The 21,786-nt window shown below is 50.7% G+C and overlaps 1 protein-coding gene across 3 annotated transcripts in view; it reads right to left on the bottom strand.

The window, feature by feature from the left end:
• Window positions 1-497: 497 nt before the first annotated feature.
• TRIM62 (tripartite motif containing 62) overlaps window positions 498-21,786 on the bottom strand; it is a 31,507-nt gene continuing 10,218 nt past the window's right edge. For 2 of the 3 annotated variants that reach the window (XM_031464675.2, XM_064493792.1), the window contains exons 3-6: window positions 17,752-17,847; window positions 12,893-13,149; window positions 11,714-11,829; window positions 498-2,851 (exon numbers count right to left, since the gene is read on the bottom strand). In XM_031464675.2, coding sequence (XP_031320535.1) covers window positions 2,301-2,851; window positions 11,714-11,829; window positions 12,893-13,149; window positions 17,752-17,847 — 1,020 coding nt within the window. In that variant the 3' untranslated portion in view covers window positions 498-2,300. The remainder of the gene's footprint in view (window positions 2,852-11,713; window positions 11,830-12,892; window positions 13,150-17,751; window positions 17,848-21,786) is intronic. The other variant, XM_031464676.2, reaches the window with a different exon arrangement.

Here is a 21,786-nt window from a genome sequence, read left to right as displayed (position 1 = left end):
TGACTCTGGGAGGCAGCTGGAGTGAGAGGCAGGGCCTTCCCAAGTACACTGCACTTTGCAGCTCACCAATAAATTGTGTGAGATTGGTGTGATTATCCCCATTTTCCATGTGAGAAAACTGAAGTCCAGAGAGGTTAAGTCATTTCTCTAAATGTACACAGTGATGGGGCCTGGATTTAAGCCTAGGTCTGTGGGGTTCTAGTGACCAGGCTCTCGCCACTGTCTGGTGAGCTCCCCTGTCTGCTTGCAAGACTACTACCACACCCTTCTCCAGGCAAAGGCTGACAAGTGTCCTGGCTGGTAAGTTGTGATATATGTGCTTTGGGCTCACTCAGTTCTAAACTCACTTACCAGTGTGGGACATGGGACTGTAGGCAAGTCATGTCCTCTCTATGAGCCTCAGTTTTCCCCCTCTGTAAAATGGGCATAATACTATTTACCAGTAGGGTTGCTTTGTGGATTAGCCATGCTAATGTACATACATTGCCTGGGCCAGAACAGGTGGGCCTCTGTGTTTGTCAAAATGAATGGAACTGACCACTCACAGCCTGTAACTTTAATTTAATACAAATTCATCATAACTCACAAAATGGGCAACATTTAAAATAAAAATACTGCTGGGGGTGGCCCAGATTCCCGTAGCTGAATGGGTGGGGTGAGACTGAGGATTCCTCCTGCCCAAGGGAGGCCCTAGTGGGCAGCAGTTGTGAGGTGGGAGCCCCCCAGGTTCAGCTAGTCTGGCTCCTTTGAGATAGGTGTGGTCAGAGACCCCAAATTCAGAATCTAGGCTCCAAGACTAGAAAGAAAAGCCAAGGCCTGGGAGCCATTTCAGCCTGGTCCTGTTGGTCCACTTTCTGGGCTCCTGTCCTGGACAGGGACAAAGCCACGCAGTAAGACAACTGGAGGCTCTGTGGCTTCAAAGCCAAGGCCTAGAGATGGATTCCAGTGGCCAAAACTGTAGATGGGCTTGTTCAGCATCCGTTCTAGCTTTCTTCTATTGTGCCTTTTTGTAAGGATGAGGTTGGAAAGAAGAAAAGTACATTTTCCAGACTCCCTTGCAGCCAAAGTTCTGGATCTGATTTAAGTTTCCCCAAACAGAATCACTCATAGAGATCTGGATCTGGAAACTGAATTGAATGGAGGGAGGCAGGCCTCAGGACATCCATTTCCTGGCACAGACAGCAGCAGAGGGAGCACAGTTCTGCAGCCAGTGGCTTCTTGATGCAGCGGCTTCCTGCAGCAGGGAGCAGTGTCCCTGGTCACCTTAGACATGATGAATTTGGCGGCTGGGAGCTGTTCCTGGAAATTCAGTAGTCTGCTCCTCCAGCCCTTCCAATGATTTTGCAAAGCCACTAGGGACCTGGTAATAAATCCTTGTCTAATTAAACGAGCTAAAGCAGCTCTTGTTTTCTGCAACAGTATCCCGACTGAGACAGATACCAAGATTGATGAGGGGGCCCCGTCAACAGCCCATCCAGTGCTCAGCATTTGACTAAAACAATTGCTCCCCACAGCCCTGCTACACCCCAGACTGGTCACAGAGGCCTGGCTGGACCCTTGTTCGGAGCTGCTGGGGACCTCCAGCATCCAGTGATGCTTGTCCTACATCAGCCCCGGGTGTGCCTTCATCCTGCCTGAAGATCTGTGAGTGTAACATGTGGGCTCAACTACTGGGTGATTTCCACAGGCCACAGCATCATTTCTACCCGCAGATAAGTGGGAAAATCAGGAACCATAAAGCTCTTAGTACAGGGCTGGAAGGAGAGGGTGGTTCTCAGGCAACCCGGAGACTAGCTACTGCCTGTGTCTACCATGGGTTAGGGTCAAGGATAAAACAGCCCATCACTAGGTTGGCCAGGGGCAAGTCTTAGGCCTGGGACCATAAGAGAGTTCTGTGTATCTTTCCAGCTGCCAACTTCTGACAACCCTCTGACACATCCTGAGGTCAGGGTGTGTGGGAAGGAGGAAGACAAAGGGACACAGTGACACAGTCCCCTGCCCCTGAGAGGAGGAAGAGGAGGGTGGGGCAGGGTCTGCCCTGAGGAGAAGCCATGTCACATCCTTGGACCAAAGCTGCATCCCCATTAAGGTCAGAGCTACATAACGTCAATGCTGGGAGACAGTTTCAGAATTATGGAGCACATCCTCCACTATACAGACAGGGAAATGGAGGCCTCGGGGTAATCAACCGGCCTGAGATCTCGGCGTGGCCAAGCTGGGCCACAATCCAAGTCTCCTGTCTCCCAGGCGGGGCTCTTGCTAGTGGCCACTCTCAGGAGCCGCGGTCCCCCTTCGACGCACTAGATGCGGACGGTGTTGATCCGCAGCGGCTGCACGTTCTTGCCGTTGGCATGGCTCTGCCCTGGGCTGAAGTAGGAGCAGAGCTTGCCGGGGAACTTCTCGCGGAAGGTGTAGAGCCAAGACATGTCATCGGCGTTGTAGAAGATGAGCAGGCCTTGGTCGTAGTCCAGGAAGACGCCCACCTTGTCGAGCTTGTCGCGGACGTTGAGCCGCGTCCAGGGCTCGGTGCAGGCGCTGTACTGGTTGCCATCGTGCATGACGATGCAGTAGAAGCCGCGGCTAGGCTGGATCTGGATGCTGCCCTTGCGGCTGGCGGCCTCGTGGGCCAGCCCGATCACCCACTGTGTCTTCTCTGCCACCACCACCTCCCAGTAGTGGACGCCGCCACTGAAGGCCTCGGAGCCCAGCACCGACACCTCCACGTCGAAGCGCTTCGGTGAGTCCTGCAGGGGCTGTGGGTGCAGGTTGCCATAGGCCACGATGGTGCAGTCGTCGGACAGGATCAAGCGCTGGTGGGCGGTGCCCGGGTCCAGGGTCAGGGCGGCTGGCACTGCGGGGACGGAGGAGGAAGAGAAGATGAGTGGAGAGAAGGCTGTGGACCCACCCTACGGTTCCTCCCTGAGGCTGGGTTCTGGGTCCCTAAGAGGCTGTGTGAAGCTGAATGCAAGCCTGCCCTCTCTGGGCCTCAGCTTCCTCCTCTGTGAAATGGAAGGATGACAGCTAAGGCCCTTTCAGATTTAAACCTGGCTGCAGGGACAGGAGCTATGGCTGCTTGTTCACTGATGATACCCTGGGACAAGGCATTTCACAAAAATTTGTTGTATAAATCTGAATGAGGTCCAGAGTTGGGCAATTTCAGAGTTGGTAGGGAGCCTTAAAGATTATTCAGGTGCTGGATAATCTCCCTATGGGGTGATTAAGAAAGCTGTGGGGGTGTTTGGGTGGTCTCAATAGATGGGAACCAGGGATGCTAAATGCCCTGTATGAAACACACAGGGTGGCCCCATGCCCCACCCCCCAGTCAGAATTTCAAATGCTTCACCAGGTATTTACATGGATGAAAAAACTTCTTTACCATGATCTGAAGTTATAGCTTAACTCCATGTGACATATAAACAAGAAATAATTTTTTGTGCACTTTTAATATATACTGAATATTCTGAAACACAACTACTATGTAAAATGGGGGATAACTGAATTTGTTTTGTCTGGAACCTGACTAAGAATTGTTCACTTTTTTGGAAAATACATCTCCAAGAGCAACACCATTGACCACTATAACCTACCTGTCTCAGACTGCATTTGAGGCAGAATGATGTTTTATCTGTGGTGTGAGCACCTGACTCTTTCATTGTTTTCTAGTGTGGTTGTAAGCATCTACATATTAATATACACAACATTTTATTATAAATAAGCAAATGTTTGTTATAAATAAATATATATCATATATATATTCTTGAAATTGTGAAAAGATCTTATTATCTTTGAGAAATTACAAATTATTTGTTATGAAAAGCAGATCAGGGGTCTGAAAGAGTGAAAGAGTTGAAAACTACTGATTCTAGGCCAACTCTCCCATTTGACAGATGGGGAAACTGAGACCCATAGAGGAGGTATGACTTGTCTCAAGTCACTTAGCAAATGTTGGCAGAGCCAGGACTAATCAAGACCATGTGCAGTCCATCCCCAGGCTTCTCTTCCTGCCTGCCTCTCACTTACCATCCACCACCCCACTCGGGCCCAAAGCCTTCCTTCAGACTGTTTCCTCCACCAGCTCCTCTCTGCTTGTAGTAATCACACCTCATGAGGCTCAGTTCCAGGGCCCATCATCCTCAGGGAATCATTCCTGATTGCCCAGCAGGTGTGCCCACTCCTTCCTCCAAATTGTTTAGCTTTGTTTGCACCCGTCTCCTGATACATGGTGTAGTTTTCTGTGCCGATATCTTAACCCCATTTACACCAGGAGGGCAAGAACTGGGTACTATCCAACTAGGCTCTCCCTTGTGTGCCCAGTGCCCAGCACAGGGTCTGGCATGCGGAAGGTTTCCAGAAAGGTTCACCAAATTAAACTGACCCTACTTGTGTTGCTCTTTGGGCAGGCAGCACGGGCTGGGTCAGCCGGCTCTGGGCTGGCCACACTGGCTTAACAGGTCTGGCTCTCAAAGTCTCATGAACTCTTGTCAAAGACTCTGTTTACTCTTGCTTCCCTGTGGGAGCTGATGCTCAGCCAGAAGGAGGAACCTGGGATTGGCTCTCCTTAGCTTGGATGACCATTTCCAGGGCAGAGCACGACAGAGGGGAGAAAATGAGAAGAATCCTGCCACCAGTTCCTTGGAGCAAAGGAAGGGCTCCTCTCTCTGAATCTCTGATGCTTTCCTTATCCAGTGGAGGGGGGCATGATTACACTTGGCTGGAGGTTACCTCCTACTTCTGTCACCTCTGCTGGATGTGTACATGCACAGAAATAAAATGCCTCGATGATGACAATCGTCCCCAGCAGGGAGTGACAGCCAGTCCCTGAACTGTGCTCCTGTTCTTATGTCCACTGATAAAGCTGACTGTTGACTTATAGCAAGGAACAGATTTAGTTTTGAATTTTACACTCTTCTCTCCTGTTCTTAGAGGTCAGAGCCCTGTGAATAGAGGGGTTAATGGAAACACAATTCCCTATCCAGGGACACAGAGGAAGGGAGCCATGAGAAGGAAGACACTGAGTCAGTGGATGGACGTTTCATCCTGTTCTTGGTCACAGCACAGCCTGTCAGAACCAGAAGGCTCCTGCCACGTGGAATGTGGGGACTGGGTCAGCCAGCTCTGACACCCCACAGTGGGGTCGGAGGTAGGAGGTGGAGGGGCTATAGGAGGGGTGTGTATGTGGGGGAGCTCAGGAGAGAAAAATCTAATCAGACACACGTGGGGCCACTCCTACTGGCTGTGGAATGTGGGTCATACTCAGCGTCTATGGTGGAGGGGCAAGAGGGGCAAAGCGGACACAATGCCAAGGGGTGGGCAGCTGCAGTTCTGAGTGCCCCGTGGGAAACTGTGTCTTATACCTGAGGTGCACGGGATGATTTGAGAGGACTAGAAACAGGCAGAAACTGAGGCTCAGGGTAGAAAGACCGGGGGGAGACGGGTACACGGGCAGGAGGGCTCAGCCCCACACTCTTAAGCTTTAAAGTAGGGCAATGAGGGCCACTTCTGGTGCTGCTGTTGAGTGGGGAGAGCACTCAAAGAGGCAGCCAAGGGGACTTTCAGTGGTTCTGAGATTGAGCCTACAGAAATAAGCCTATGGGACAGAGGAAATCCATGCTGCACTGAGTGCCAACTCCTAGACCCTGATCTGCAGGCTTGAAGCCCAGAGGCCTGGATGAGGACAGGAGCGGACACTTATTAGGTGGGCCCAGGGGCGGGGTCTACCACTCATTGGTCAGTTCTGGCAGTAGAGGCGGGGCTAGGGGCAGGACCTGATCCACAGGGGGCAGGGCCCAACATCCTATAGGGTGGGCTAGGGGTAGGGTCTGGCATTTTTATTAGGCAGAAGGTGTGGCCTGATTCTTCGGCTTTTACGCTCCAAAATGGTAGGCTGAAGTCCACCTTCTCATAAACAGAGGTCCTGTCTTTGGGCCTCCCTCTTGGACTCTCAGAGGCTAGGGCTGGCGGGAATAACAGCCTTCAGACAAGAGATACCCAGCTGGGGACATGGCAACACCTTTTTCCCCTCTGAGAAGTCAGTACCTGTGCAGGGACTGGCGATCCCTCCACCCATCCTTTATCCTCAGAAGAGGTGACAGACCCAGTGAAACAAATCCTGTCGCCTGGGGTTCACAATTTTACAGGTCAGAGCTCTTTTCCAGGTCTTAGGATACTGTTTTATAAAAACAAAAAGCAGGCTCTGAGGCAGCCCATCTGGTTTCCAGGTGTGTTCTCTGTCCACTTAAACCTCTTTGAGACCTCAAAATCAAAAGGCATTCAGGAAGGAGCATGGACTCTGGAGGCCCAGGAACTGTCTCCTGGCCACCGTCAACCACATATCACAGTGTCCCAAGCAGCAGAGAGACCCCACAGTCCAGCGCCATCACTTGGCAGCAAGTGGCTTGTACCTTTGTTCTTAAGGACAGTGGCTTTGAGGCCTGACTGGGCAAGAAATACCGTCAGCTCTTTCTTCTGGCCAGACCCTTAAAAAGTCCAGTCCCTCAGGCTTCCTGCCTATTCAGGCCCTCAGCTGCACAGTGAGGTCATTTGAAAAATATTTTCACACCCTCTAGCTCATGGGAACACCACAGTAGCTCCAGGAGCACAAATTACTGTACCCATTTTTCAGAATAGGAAACTGAGGCTCGAAGGAGACTTCTTTGAGTTAAGAGGCTTACTCAGATTGTGACTTGAGGTGGAAGCAGAGCTAGAACTAGAGCTAAAATCTTTTCACACTAGGTTCTTTCCTTTACGTGGCCCCAGAAATCCTGTTCAGCAAGACTAAGGAACCAAGCATCTGGTGATTCATGACAACCATAACAAACAGGTATCAAGTACTTACTAAGTTCCAGGATTATTATCACAAAAAATGAATCTTAATTCTCCTACCTACCCTGGGAGATAAGTCACACCTTCCCCATCTCTGTTTTACAGATGAGGATATAGCTTGGAGAGGCAGAGATTTGCCCTGGGTCACACAGCTAGGCAGTGAGCATGCTGGAACCCAAGAGGATTGGATTTAGATAAGCAAGTGGAGGAGAGAGCAGCCCAGCAGAGGGAGGTGGTAGGAGTAAAGGGAGCAGTGTCTGATATCCTTGGGACAATGTCACTGGGCCTGGGTGGGGAGGAAGTTTGTGCCTGGGAGCTGGGGCCATCAGGCCGGGCAGTTGGAGGAGGGTTTCCAATGTCAGCTGAGAGGTGGGGCAGGGTGTGGGTGGTGGGGCAGAGTGGAGGATCCAGAGCAGGGGAGTGACAGGTGTTAGACGGAGTTCTCAGGTGACCCAATAGGAAGCCTGAGCTGGAAGAGGGGCAGGCAGGAAGCTGCTAGAATCCAGGGCTAGGTCCCTGGGGGCACCTGCCCCTCCCATCTGGACATAAAGGGCCTTGGTTTTGGCAGAGGAGCCAGAGCGACTTCACAGGCCTTACAGACAAAGGAAGGGGCCCAGCTAACCAGGTCACTGTTCTCTGAACCCCCAGGGGCCTCTGTCCTTGGCAGGATGTTCAGGGCACACACTGCTGCTCCCTCAGCCCCTCTCCCACAGGTAGCTTTCTCTGGGCTAGTGGTTCTTAACTAGGGCAATTTTTCTTGCAGGGTACATTGGGCAATGTCTGGAGACATTTTTGGTTGTCACAACTGAGGGGTGGGGTGCAGCACTAGTTGGGTCGAGACCAGGGATACCACTAAACTTCCTACCATGCACAGGACAGCCCCGAAGGTAAGGAATTATCCAGCCCCAAATGCTGATGGTGCTGAGCTGAGAAACCCTGCTCTGGGGCAATTGGGAAGTTCCCACATCTGTTTGTTCACTTGTGAGGGAGTGGAGAAGGGAACACTAACATTCTATAATACAGAGGAGGAAATGGACTCAGAGGGAGGAAGCAACTTGTCCAAGGGTGTATAGTAAGTTCCTTCATTCAACAAATAATTATTGAGCACCTTCTTAATGCCAGGCACTATTCTAGTAACAGAACTGAGATCAGGACTCATTCACTCATTCATTCATCAACAAACACTGTACTGGTTGCTGGGGATGTATAGTGATAAGTCAGAACCAGCCCCTGACCCCTCGGAGCTCACAGTCCAGTGAGAGAGATGGCCACACAGACATTATTAACAAAACAGTGAGACCAGGAAAGCCCAGAGCTACCTGGAGAAATCAGGAATGCTTCCCAGAGGAGGTGTTTATCAACTAAGATGTGAAAGAGAGTAGGAACTAGTCATTAAACATTGAGGTTGGTGTAGAACGTTCTAGGCAAAGGGAACAGCAGGTGTAAAAGTGTGGGGGAGAGGGAATATAGCTCATGTAAGACTGATGGTTCAGTGTGGCTAAGTGTGATTTAGAGGGAAGAATGAGAGAATGGCAGGGCTCACATCTCATAGGACTTTGACTGTCAAGCTGAGGTGCTTGGATTGCCTCTCTGAGCTATGGTAGGGGTGGAGCAGGTGGCAGCTGAGGTAAGTAGAGCTCTGAGACCATCTGCCTGAGGGGCTTCCCTGGGTCAGGGAAGGGAACAGGACCCTTGGATGGGCTTGTTGCCTCCCTGAATTATGCTGCTTCACCCATGTGTGGCCCTCACCCTGCTGGGTCCCAGTGTGGAGGCCCCTCCAAGGCTGGGAGCACACAGAGACCCCCCCATCCCATGAGGATAGCCAAGAGCCCCACCTTGTCTGCTAGAAAATGGGCCCTTCCCCCAACTACTGTCCCCTTTGTCAACGAGGGTACAGATCCGGATTTAAGGGTACTAAGATGTGTCCCTTCACTTCTGTGAAACTGGCAATGATGCATCAAGTAAGTTCTTCAGTCACCTACAGGGGAGCCCCATCTCTGTCCAGCATTCACACCCAGTGACTGCCCTCAGCCCCTGTCCATCTGCACCTGAAGGCCCAATCGTGAACATCTTGGATCATTCATGCCCCTGCCCCGCCCCCCACAGCCTTTGCCTATACAGTTCCCAACGCTGGGGGATGTCCAGAGGCACCTCCAGGCCCCACCCTTCCCTGAATGGGAAAGTCCTCAGTTTTCAGCACTCAGTTCAAATATCATCTGCTCAGTGTTTCCCTGGCTCCGCCCCTGCCCCACCCAGAATCTCCTGTTGCCCCTCTGGGCTCCCAGGACTCTGTGTAAGTCCCTCATCATGGCCCCTGTCCCACTGGACTGCCAGGGAGTGTTTGCCCATCTGTCTCCCCTAACCCCTGAAAATGCCTCGAAGGACTTTCAATGTTTGTAGATCAAAAGAATGGATCCAGACAGGTGTAAAGAGCTCCGACTGCTGGGGGGGAATCCATGAGTCCCTCTGAGCCTGTCTCCCCAGCAGGGTTTCTCTTCTTGGGTTCGTATGAGGCCAGAGAGTGCCTGGTTAGCTTAGTAGGTGAGGGTACAGGCTCCAGGCTCTTGACAGATTTGCGTTTAAATCCTGTACCATTGACAAGTTGCGACCAAGGACAAGTTCCTAATAGCCCTGTGCCTCAGTCTCCTCATCTAAAAAATGATAATAACAGTGTCTGCCCCTTAGGGAGAATTCCCTTCTGTATCTTTGTCTCACCTCTAAAAGACATTGTGCTTGATTCAGAAACACAGAAAATTCCCTGCTGCCAATAGGTTTGAATCTGATGCCCTTGTGGGTCCTGTGACTTTGGGAAAGTGCTGATCTCCCAGTCCCGGGGTCTACTAACTCTGCTAGGAACCCACTTCACACCTTCTCCTCTCTGGGCGAACCTCCCATCACCTCCTCTACCCCATCCTCATCTCAGCTGACAACCTTGCTTCTGACCTTGTTGGGAAAGGTGAAACTGGCAGAAGAGAACTCCCATGAGCTCCCACCACTGCTTCCTCTGCTTTGGTGCCCATTTGTTCTACCTTCTCCAGGCTCCCAACAGAGGCAGCGGTGGGTCCCACTCCTGGCCGTCACTCCAGCAACTCTCTGGCTCCTACATCCTCAATTCCGCCTTCTCCTGGATCTTTTCCATCCCCCTCCCCCGCTCCATATGCTGGCATTTCTTCTATCTTAAACAAACAGCCGCTGCCACATTCTCTCTCCTTCCCTTAAATAAAACTCCTTGAAAGCACTGTCTCCACTTCCTCTCTTGTTCTCTTTTGGATGACCTCCAGTCAGGCTCTTGCCGCTACTGCTCCACCAGAGCAGCTCTTGTTAAGGTCACCAAAGACTTACAGGTTGCCAGACCCAGAGAACCATCAGTTCTGGTTCTCCCATACTTGGTGTAGCAGCATGAGCCACCACTAGCCACTCTCTCCTCCTCGAGACACTTTCTCCACTTGGCTTCTAGATGGACCCAGGTCTTCCTCCTACTTCTCTGGCTATTCCTTCTTGGTCTCCTTGGCTGGTCCCCCTCCTGTCCTTGACTTCCAGGAGTGCTCCAGGGCTCCAAATGTTAGAGTGACCCTCTCTCTTTTCTCTTTATCCTCACTTCCTAGGTGATCTCATTCAGACTCATTCAATACCATCCACATGCTGATGACATCAGCCCTGATCTTCCTGCCATCCTGCAGACCTGTCATTCCCACTAGCTTCTCCATGTCTGCACTCAGACATCTAATTGGCGTTGCTAACCTCATGTGTTGACAGCTCCATCCTCTCAGGCACCTCGGCCAAAATCGTAGTCTTCTTTGCCTTTTTTCTCTTACACTTGAGATTCAGTCCATTAGCAAATCCCATTGGCTCTCTGTTCAAAATAGATCCTAACTCCAATCCCTTCTCACCACTCTGTCACCACCATCCATCTCCAAGCCACCCTAGTCCCTCACCTGGATTACACCCTTTACCTCCTGCAGCCAATTCTCAGGGCAGCAGCCAGAGGGATACTTTAAAAACTTAAGTCAGCTCGTGTCACTTCACTGCCCCCCAAACCTCCAATGGCTCCCACTTCACTCAGCTAAAATGTAAAGTTTTCACATGGACCTAGAGGTCCTCGTGGTCTGGCTACTCCTGTTTCCCTGACCTCCTCACCTCCACTCTCCCTCTTACTCATTCCACTCCAGCCACTCTAGCCTCCTTACTGTTCCCTGAACATGCCAGGCTCGTGCCTGCCTCAGGGCCTTTGCACTTGCTGTTCCCACTGCCAGGAGCACTCTTCCCTCAGATACCTACAGGGTTCACTCTTCTTCTTCCTTCAGGCCTTTATTCTAGTGCCTCCTTCTCAGTGAGGTCTTCTAACTGGATCCCCTGTCAAAACACTCTATCCTACCTACACATCCCCAGCCTCCTTCCTTATCTTTTATCATTATCTGATAAACTATATATTTTACTTATTTAATTTTATTTTCATTCTCTCTCACAAGCTAGCATGTAAAAAAGATCCACAAGGGTAGGAATTCTTGTCTGGTTTGCTCACTGCTATACCTCCAGCACCTAGAATACTTCCTGGTGTGAGGCAGGTGCTTGATATATCCTGTACTTATATAGAGTGAATGAGTGAACTGCCCAGGGCCTCGGTCTCCTCATCTAGAGAATGGGTACACTAGTGGAACCTGCCTCCTGGGGTTGTATGAAGGTTCACTGGGTTGAGTGATTGCACAGGCGCCCAGCACAGGCTCTGGAACATAGCAGGTGCTCAGCAAGGCATTCTCCTCACCCCTCTGCCCTGCCCCCATGCTGTGTGTAAAGCAGAGGGCTGGGCTGAGAGGTGCCCTATTTAGCTCCAACCCATGAGAATCCTTGTTTCTTCCTGGGCCTTCTTGGTGAGTGGCAGGAAGGGCCTTACCTGGGTGGATGTCCTGGAACAGGGACTTCCAGATGGTGTACTGCAGGGGGCCTGTGTACTTGGAGGTTGGGAAGTCTTCATAGGTCAGATTGGTCTCATGGATTTTCCCTTTGAGCCTGGAAGGAGAGCAGGAGAGCAGGCTGCACTGGGGGCTCAGTTCCTGCCCCGGCTCCTTCAGGGCAGCTGACGTAGGGTGAGGTCATGCGTGTGGAGTCTGCCGGGCCCAGACTCAAGTGCCCACTTGTGCCACTCCCTACTTCTCCAGCTATTCCTCTCAGTTTCCTCATCTTTAACATGGATACTATGCTAACAGCTGCCTTCTAGGTTTGTGAGGATTACATGGCATAACGTACATAAAATGCTTAGCATGGTGCTCGGTGCATGGTCGACACTGAATATGTGATGCCAGCTCTCAGTGTTGATCATTAACAAACCAATAATTAAGTGCTGTTACTATTATTAAAGGTGGCTAGGGAACCAGAGAGACCTGGGCTTGAATCCTGGCTCTCCTACGTACTAGATGAAGGGCCTTGCCAATTGCTCCAGCTTCTCTGTGCCTCAGTTTCTACATGGGTAAAATGGGGATGACAGTGGTAACTACCTCCAAGGGGCTAGCAGGGTTATAATAATATAAATATTACTATTTATTATACATAATATCAATGTTATTAGAAATAATAATAGATAACATAAGACACATTTATAATATAATATAAATAATAACACAAGTAATATATTATAGGATTATAAATATTATATATAGTAATTATTACAATTATCAATAATAAATATATTAATATATAATAAATGTATTATTTTATTTATTATATTATTGTACATTAATATATAATTATACAATTAAAATGATTAATTCTATATAATAATTATATAATTAAAATTATTAATTATATTTATTATTTACAATAACATATTTATAATATTTTAACAATTACATAATTTATATATAATAATACATATATATAATATATAATATATAATATTAATACATAAAGCCTTACCCCAGGCTTTGGCACATACCAGATGTCCTGTGTGTTTGACAGAGATTTTAAATGAATGAATTCTCTGCTAACCACCCTATCTGCCTCTATTCCCACCACCCCACAGGGGCCAGGGAGGGGAAATTCACCCGGGGAAGAACCCTGGGAGGCGGGCACTTACCGCTCAGATAACGAGGCCACCCCGGCCAGGAAGGTGTGCCGGTCGGTTTCGGCCAGCCGCTCCTGCAGGATCTGGGCCCCCTCCTGCACCTTGCGCAGCTGCTGGCTGTAACGCTGGACTTTCTGCTCGATGTCGGTCAGCGTGCGGGCCGTGTCTGCCTCCAGCTCCTCCAGCATGGCCTTCTGCCGCTCCCGCAGCAGCCGGTGCAGCCGCTCGAAGGCCTCCCCAATGGTGGTCCTCAGGCTTTTAGTGGAAGACTGTGGGGGCATTCATCATGGGTTAGGTCAGGGAGAGTTTATGGGGTGACCCCTGGGTGAGAGGAGGAAACTGAGGGCTGTGGCACACCAAGTGGAAAGGGCAGGAAAGCCACGCTTGGTGGGGGGATGGCACCTGCAAAAGCATGGTGGCGGGAGAGGACTGGCATGGCCAGAGACAGCAAACAATTTTATCTGGTCCATTAGGAGACTAATGAAATGGTCCAGGCAAGACAATGAATCTTGAACTGGAGGAACAGCAGAGGGACACGGCTTGAAAGACATTTATGGGGGAGCCTCTTTGGCCCTGGTGACCGATGGCTGGCTGCAGGGATGCAGGAGAGACAGGGTGAGGATGATGTCCAGATTTCTGGCTCAGGGATGGGAGGGACAGGGAGGCTGGTGGAAGACTTGGGGAGTGGGGAGAAGATGCTGAGTTCAGCCTGGGAGACAGTGAAATCTTTGTTTTTAAAAAAGCACTTATGGTGCAGAAATTTCATTAAATAACTACTGACCTATCCAAATAAATAAATAAATAAATAAATAACTCATGGGGCCCAAGCAAAGATGACCAGGGGACCACAGATGTTAGAAAGCTTTAGCAGAGTGCTGGGCAAAGCTTGGTGGCCACTTGTCCTGTCCCACCACCACGAGCCCCTCTGGTCAGCGAACAAGAGCTAGAGGTGAAAGCCATCATCACAGGAGACAAGTGTGGGCTCGCGTGGTTCTCTCTGCCCCCACGGGCACGGCCAGGCCCAGGAGGGAGTTGAGTGGTAAAGGGCACAGCTTCCGGGCCCAACAGCTCTGGTTCTCCAGCTGTGACAACCTTAATTGTCCGATATCTCTGAACTTTAGTTTTCTTATCTGGGAAAGGGTAACCCAACTACACTGCAGAGCTGTGGTAAATGAGGGAATGTTCACAAAGTGCACGGCATTGTTTGAGGTGCAGACAAAGAGCCTGGCTATGAAAACAGTCAAACCGGCACATCCTAGAAGTCTTCGTGGAGAGCTGGCTTCTAAGCTGGGGCCTGGAGGATGTCAATTGGGGGTGCGGGGAACAGGCTTGGGGAACAGCATGGGGCAGAATGACACAGGGTACAGAAGTGTGGCCAGGCTGCAGCGTGTGGGGCCTGCCTCTGCAATTTGACTTTGTGGGATTCTGGCTGGGAGTTCACAGAGTCAGAGACCCTGCTGTGTTCAGTGCCCAGGGCTCTGTGGGAGGCTCGACAAAGGCTCAATTAGGGCCTGTTCCCTCCCCATCTCAGCTGCCGCCGGCAGGAAGGACTGCTGGCAGTGGGCCAGCCTCCCTGCGCATGCCCACCCAGAGCGCCAGGCAGACAAAGCGGGTGAGGGAGAGGCTGGGGATGAACAGCCAGGCTGCCTGTGGTCCCTAAGCCCCCTCATCCAGGGGGGCCCAAGGCTCTCCAGCAGCAGGTCATGGCGGAGAGGGTGGGGCCTGCTATCCCTGCACCATCAGCCACTGCCCTCCAAAGAACCCCAAATCTCATGCCCTTGCATCCTCCTCTTCAACCAGTCTGCAGCAGCACTTGGCCCAATGGCCGCCCTCTACTAATCGAAAATTCTGGTTTACCTCCCACCTCTGTAGCTGCTCCTGCTCTGCCACTCATGTTCCTCAGGCTGGCTCCTTTTGTTCTCACCCTATATGCCCTCCCTCGTTTTCAACTCCCACTGCTTTGAGGATGGCTTCCAAGTCTATATCGAAAGTCTTACATGTCTCCTGAGTGCCACATTCATCTTTCCACTTGCCTCCTCCACACTTGCCCCTGGAGTCCCACCAACTCACTGGATCCACATGTCAACACCACATCTTTGCCAAAAAACTTGCCACCAGAGTGATCCTTCTAACATGCAAACAAACTGGATTACAGCTGATCTTGTGTTTGGGAAACTTTCTTGGCTCTTTCATGACTAGTACAATGCTAAATTCCTTAGCCTGGAATTCAAAATCCTCAGTCTGATCCCAGCTTACCTCTCCAGTGCCACTACATTGTTATTCCACCTGCCTGGAGTGGACCCCTCCTCCAACAAATACTTTATTCAATGGGCAAACTCCTATTCATCCTGCAAGACCCAGATCAAAAGCCACTTTCTCTATGATCTTTTCCCTAACTTTTTCAGGCAGTTGAACACTTAAATGTTCCCATGGCATTCTATAAATATTCTTGATATACTGCCCTACATTTTATGTGGCTCACAGGCTAATGGATGAACTCCTCCTGGGTAGGAATGACATATTCCTTAGCCCTGCAGCCCCTGTGCCCATCTGAGCCTGGTACAAGGCTGGCAGTCAGGACCTGCTTGAGAGGTGAAGGAAGAAAGGATCTTGCCCAAGAGAGGTGGGTGCAGACTCTATCTTCTTTCCAGGGTCGGAGTACCCAGTACAAGAGGAGAGGAAGAGGTTGGGAGAAGGCAGCTCAGAAGTGGAGCATCAGAGTGACAGCTACTCCAGAAGCCCTAAGTATGTCCCTTATGGGTTCTCCAGCTTGGTTCTCCAGCTTGGTTCTCCGACCCAGCTTGTAGCCCACAAAGCCAGAGATCTTGCTGAGGACACCCCAGCATGAGGCTGGAATATGCACTAGGCTTGGACAGAATTGGACAGTAAGCTCTCAATTAGCTACTTACCAGCAGTGGGCCTGTGGCCTGTCTCTCAGCTTCTGTGTGCTTCAGTTTCATTCCCGACAAAATGGAGATAACAGTTCCTACCTCAAAAGGTGTACTTTTCCCCCACTCTTTTGTCCAATGACTATTGTGTGCTAGACACTGTGTAGGTTCTGGGGGATCCTGCGGTCATAGGGGTGACATTCTGTGGGATTCAGTGAGACAGTGAATGGGGAACACAATTCCCAGCACAGAGAAAGTTTCAGCTAAACTGGTGTGCCCCATTTACTCTAGTTTTTTCTAGGGCAGAGCCGGCCCCCCACCCTCATCCCTTTAGGGCTACCATTGGGAAAGCAGCCCCACCCCGGCCCACCACAGCCCTGGAAACTCACTGGGGCTTGGAAGACCTGGGGCCATTTCAAAAAAACACCCTGCCAAGAACCCGTCACTTGGTCAGGCCCGACCAAGGAAAACATTGGGCCCGGGGAGGGAGATCAGACAGGCCCTCAGGCAGGGCCATTGGAGGGGCAGGCGCCGCAGGAAAGCCAAGTCAGGCACCAGGTGAAATACGACCTCTAAAGCATCCATAGGCATTTCTTGTATAAACACCCCGGTCCAGACAGGAAGCAGGGCTGGGGGATCTGGAGGGGAAGGGGGGCCCCCCAGGACCCCCCAGAGGTAGACAGATGGACAGGAAAGCAGGGGAAGAAGAGGTCAGTGGAGAAAAACAATGGGGGGTGGAGGTGGAGAGGAGAGAATGCTGGGGAGAAGAACAGACCATAATATTCCCCTTTCCTCCAGACATAGGCTTCCATGTGCTTCTCTTCACCTGAGAGGTGCAAGATCACCTTGGCAGATGGGGAAACTGAGGCCGTGAGAAGCAAAAAGGCCAGAGTCCTATGACTGTTTCTCATCTGTTGCCCACTGAGGGTTCTGCCCAGAGGCACTCTGGAATGTTCTCTGAAGAAATGTGTGTCATGACCTCCCTGAGACCCCACAGTGGGTTGGTAGCCAAGCTGGGGCACGGGATTGAATCTCCAACGGCCTCTCCGGGCCCCAGGGTGACCTCTGGGGGCCCAGAGCATTCCTAAGGCTCTGTTCCAGCTGCCCTGCCAATGGAGCGGAGCCGCACTGAAATCCCCCAAGGGCTTAGCAGCCCGGGCTGCGTCCCCAGTGCTCGGTCCCAGAAGTACGGCAGAAATCAGAGCAAGGCTCGCCTAGTTAGTGTGGTATCTGTGGGGGACTTGGAGGGAGCCTCTTGGAAGAGTGCTAGGAGCCAGAACATCAGGGCTGGAAGGAGGCTGGTAGACCCCACTGCACAGCTGGGAAGACCAGGGGTGCAGAAAAGTACGCAGTTTACCCAGAGTCAGACAGCGTGGTCGTGCTGGATCAGAACCTATGGCCCTCCCCTCAGGTCAAGGAAAAAGGCTTTTCTTTTCAAACCATTGTGATCAGAACCTGCAGGGTCTGGCCCTACTTTTCAGAGTCTGTATCTTCACAGTCTGAGTTTAAGAGGGGAGCTGATATCAGGGCTGAGCTATAAATCATAAGGACGGCTTTGAAGGAACATTCTCACGGTTGGCTCCTCGGGCAATGTGTGTGTTTAATAATGGGAGAGGAAGAAGAGACTAGGCACGTTCTTCCAGCCCTGCAGGACGCCAGGGTCTTCCAGAGGGTCTCTGGTCCCACTTCAACATTCACCCAAAGTAGGAAGGGAGAAGGGGTCCCATCCCTAACCCAGGCACAAGCCCAAATCACCTTGCCCTCGGTCACCTTGGAGTGAGTCCTCGCCCCATTTACCCTCATGGAAGCTCCAGCCTCCGTCCCACCCTATGCCCCGCCCCTGTCAACTGAAGTTTAGACCCTCGAAGCCCCGCCCACACCGCTGACCAGCGTCCCCGCCCCTCAACTTCCCAATTGGCCCTGCCCCACGAGACCCCGCCCCCGGCCTTGGCAGCCCCGCCCCCGCGTCCAGGCCACACTCACCTTGGTCTCTGCCAGCTGTCGTTTGAGCAGCTGCAGGGCCTCCGTGTGCTCCCGTTCACTGTCCTGAAGGGCCTGAAGCTGCTCCTTCAGCTCCCTCTGGAACAGAGACAAGGCTGGGCTGGGGGCCAGAGTTGGCCTGGGTATTGCCTTCTGATGAAGAGCCCAGGCCTGCCAGCTGCCGGCGCTGGGAGTTATCCTGGTCCAGTTCTTCCCTTCCCCAAGCACCCTCCTTCGGTCTCAGTTTAACAACCAAGTCCTGGAGACTCTGTCTCCTGAGTATCTCCATAGTCTGTTCCCATCTTTCATCTGGAGTTTTGCAACAACCTCCTCTCTGGCCATCCTAAGAGCTTCTGGATTCCGTTTCCAATCCACCTCCACATATGTTCTGCCCCACACTGATTTGCTGGCCAAGGCTCCTTGCTTAGAATCCTCTGGTGGGGACCAAGGTTGTACCACTGTCCATGGCAATGACTGACTGCCAACCTCCTCTGAGCACTTCCAGTGGGCTCTGCACTGTTCTCAGAACTTTGCTTGTATTGGGCCATTTAATCCTCTCAATAATCCAGAGGTAGACTATTATTATCTCCATTTTCTGATGGAGAGACTGGTACAGAGAGGTCAAGAAACTGGCCCCAAAGCATACACCTAAGCATATAAGGGTATTGCCAGAATTGGAACTCAGGAAGTCTGGTTCTGGAGACCATGATCGTGACATCACATGACACGTTTACTACAGTGATGCCACACCTGGTGAACAGCAACAAAAATCCATGATAGGCAACATGTCAAATTTTTAAATGGCAGGATCCGTGTCCCTGATTTCCCTTTGCCCCTCGTTCCAATATGGCTCAGCACGGCACTGCTAGTCATCTTGTCTTTATTTTAAAATTTGATATTTTGTTCATCATGGGTTTTTTGGGCTTGATTTAAAAAATTTTTTTTTAACATTTTTTATTGATTTATAATCATTTTACAATGTTGTGTCCAATTCCAGTGTAGAGCACAATTAAAAAACTTTTTGTTTATTTTTGGGGGGGAGTAACTAAGTTTATTTATTTATTTATTTAATGGAGATACTGGGGATTGAACCCAGGACCTCGTGCATGCTAAGTACTTATTCTACCACTGAGCCATACCCTCCCCACCATGTATAACCTCCCCTCACTGGGCATTGATTTTTCAAAATTGCATTAAGTATTATTCATCTTGATTATTGGGTTTTTGGGCTCTTAAAGCAAGTGTCTCAGTCTCCTAGCCCTAGTCCCATTGCTGTCTCCATCACTCCCATCCAGCCAAAGCGGTCTTCCTCTTCCTCACTCTGGGCTTGTTTCAGCCTTCTGACTTTGCACTGGCTGCTTCCTCTGCCTGGTGCACTCCACTCTCAGATTTTATCCCTGCGATTCTTCTTGCATCATTACAGTATCAACTCAGATGCCACCTCAGCAGAGAGGTCTTTCTTGCTTGACCAGCCCATGCACAATAGCATTCCTTACACCCTCTGTCCCACCCTATTTCATGGTCTCCATAGCACCTCCTGCTGTCCGTGATCTAGCTCATTTATTCAACGATGTGTTTATTGCTCACCTCCTCCACTGGAATGTGTTTCATGAGGGCAAAAATCTTGTCTGGCTTGTTCATTGTTCTATTCTCAGAGCTTAGAATAGTGCCGAGCGCACAGCAGGGCCTCAATAATTATTTGTCGAATGAATGGGGTATAGGGGTGGGTCCCTTCCAGTACAGGGCCCAGCTGTTTGCATTTCTGGACATTTGGCCCACTGTATCATAGCTAGTTGTTTTCCTGGCTGTCTGTCTTCCATCCCCACGCAGGGTAGCCCTATCGTTTCCTCTCTCCAGCCCTCCGCACCCATCAGCGGCCTGGCACTGAGATGGGTCTCAAGGAAGTTTGCTTCGGGAATGAGTTTCTGTGGAAAGAGCCAGCAGGGCCAGGGCTCCCCAGTCAGCCGAGTGTGAGTGATGCTGAGAGCTGACTTACTTGTTCACGTTCACCTCCTGCCCACTCATTCATCTCATTAGAGCAGGGAGGGCCCTCAGAAAACATCCAGTCCAACTAATTTTGCAGACTAGATAGCAATAGGAGAAAACGATTATGATGACACACTAAGGAAAGAATGTGGAAAACAAAATGATCTTTGCTTATTATCCCTTATTCATTCAACAAACATTCATTGGGCAATTATTATGCACCAGGCACTGTTGAGGCATTGGGGATACAGCAGAGAACCAGACAGACACAGTTCCTACTGACAGAGCTCTTCCCGTCTGGGGAAGACAGATAATAAACAAGGAAAATAATAAAAGCATCATTTAGTTACTGATTATGGTCTGTGCTCTGGAGAAAATAAAGCCGTGTAGGATGGGTGGTGAATTTAGGTAGGGTGTCAGGGAAGGCTTCTCTGGGGATGTAACACCCGAGATGACAGCTGAAGGGTGAGGAGGAGTCAGCCACGAAAACACGAATTAGATAGAAAAATGGGAATAGCTGGTTTTGTGGGAATAGAGAGCATGTGTAGACATGACTGGAACTCTGGTGGCCACCTCAGGGCACAAGGCAATCAGAAAGATGGACACTGCAGGCAAAAACTAGAGAAATATAAGAATGAGGCAGCCTGGGTCCCTGACCACTGTGAGGTGGCCACACCACCACGGGACTCGGTGATGTGCTAGGAAGCTTGCCCTATGGAAAAAAGAAAAACAGCCTCAATTTATAGCGTTTGCCAGTTTCCATGGTGGAAAGGCTTCCACCAGAGCCGATTTCAAATTTTCAATGGAGGTCCCCGGACACGATGCTGGGAAGAGGTTTGCACGATTGACTCTAAAGAACCGGCACAAGCTGGCTGTGGTGCACCATCGCCTGGGGTCCTTTCCTGTTTTACATGAGGAATAAATATGGTCCATTTAATTTCAGCTACTATGTCAGGCCTCTGTGACTAACAGCTGGAAGTCATTCCCAATAGGTTCGTGTGCATCTGGGCCACTGGGACAGATGGATCACGTTCACCTTAAAGGACAGAGTGACTGCTCATCCCTGATGGCCTTGGGTCTGTCCAGCTTGGGACACAGTCTGCGTGAGATGCAGAAGTCTGAGATGAACCAAGCACTCCAACCCTCCCCCTTGGAGGTCCTCATGGGCCCACAGGGGACCCAGCCACCCAGGCAGCTCTTCAGACTCTCCGAGGAAACTGCCCTAGAGGCTGCGTTCCTCACATTGCTTGGGGCACCCCAGGGAGCTGGACAAATTCCTCCTTGCTTTCAGGGCCAGGGAACAACAGGATCCTGGGAGCAACAGGACACTCATTTGTCCGTCCACAAACATGTGGCCCACGTGCTGCTGAGTCAGCGACATGGAAAGAGATGGGGACAAGTCCCATGAGGCCTCATAGCAAAGGACACAGGCATTAACATCACAGTGGCTGCTGGAATAGTGGTATGGGACCTCCAAGCTGCTCCTCCTCCTGTGTCCCCCATCTCAGTGAAGAGCACCCCCACGCCCACAGCCACCCAAGCCAGGAATCTGGGATTCACCCTTGACACTGCCCAACCATCAATCCAATCAGTCATTAAGTTTGCCCTGGAATTTATTATCTCCTTTCTACACCCACAGGCCTGGTTCAGTTTTCATCACTTCTTTTCTGGACCGTGGCCCCAGGCTCTTCCCTGCCCCTGTGCCCCTCTGCAGGATTTCCACACTGTCTGGGAAGAAGGGCATAGCCTGAGCATGGCGTTCAAGACCCTTCACTCCTGGCCCCAAACTTCTGCAGCCTTTTCTCTTCATCCAGATCTGCACTGTTCAATACAAGAGCCACTAGCCACATGTGGCTATTTAAATTCAAATAAGTTCAAATGAAATAAAATTGAAATTCAGTCCCTCAGTTGTACCAGTTACACTAGGTTGCACATTTCAAGGACTCAATAGCCACATGTGACCAGTGGCTACTGTATCAGATGGCACAGATGCAGAACACTCCCATTATCCCAGAAAGTTCCACTGGACAGCACTGCTCTAGACGCACTAAG

This window comes from Camelus dromedarius, chromosome 14 (assembly GCF_036321535.1).
Source record: "Camelus dromedarius isolate mCamDro1 chromosome 14, mCamDro1.pat, whole genome shotgun sequence".
Classification (NCBI taxonomy): Eukaryota; Metazoa; Chordata; class Mammalia; order Artiodactyla; family Camelidae; genus Camelus; species Camelus dromedarius.
This window is presented reverse-complemented; position numbering and strand designations above follow the sequence as displayed.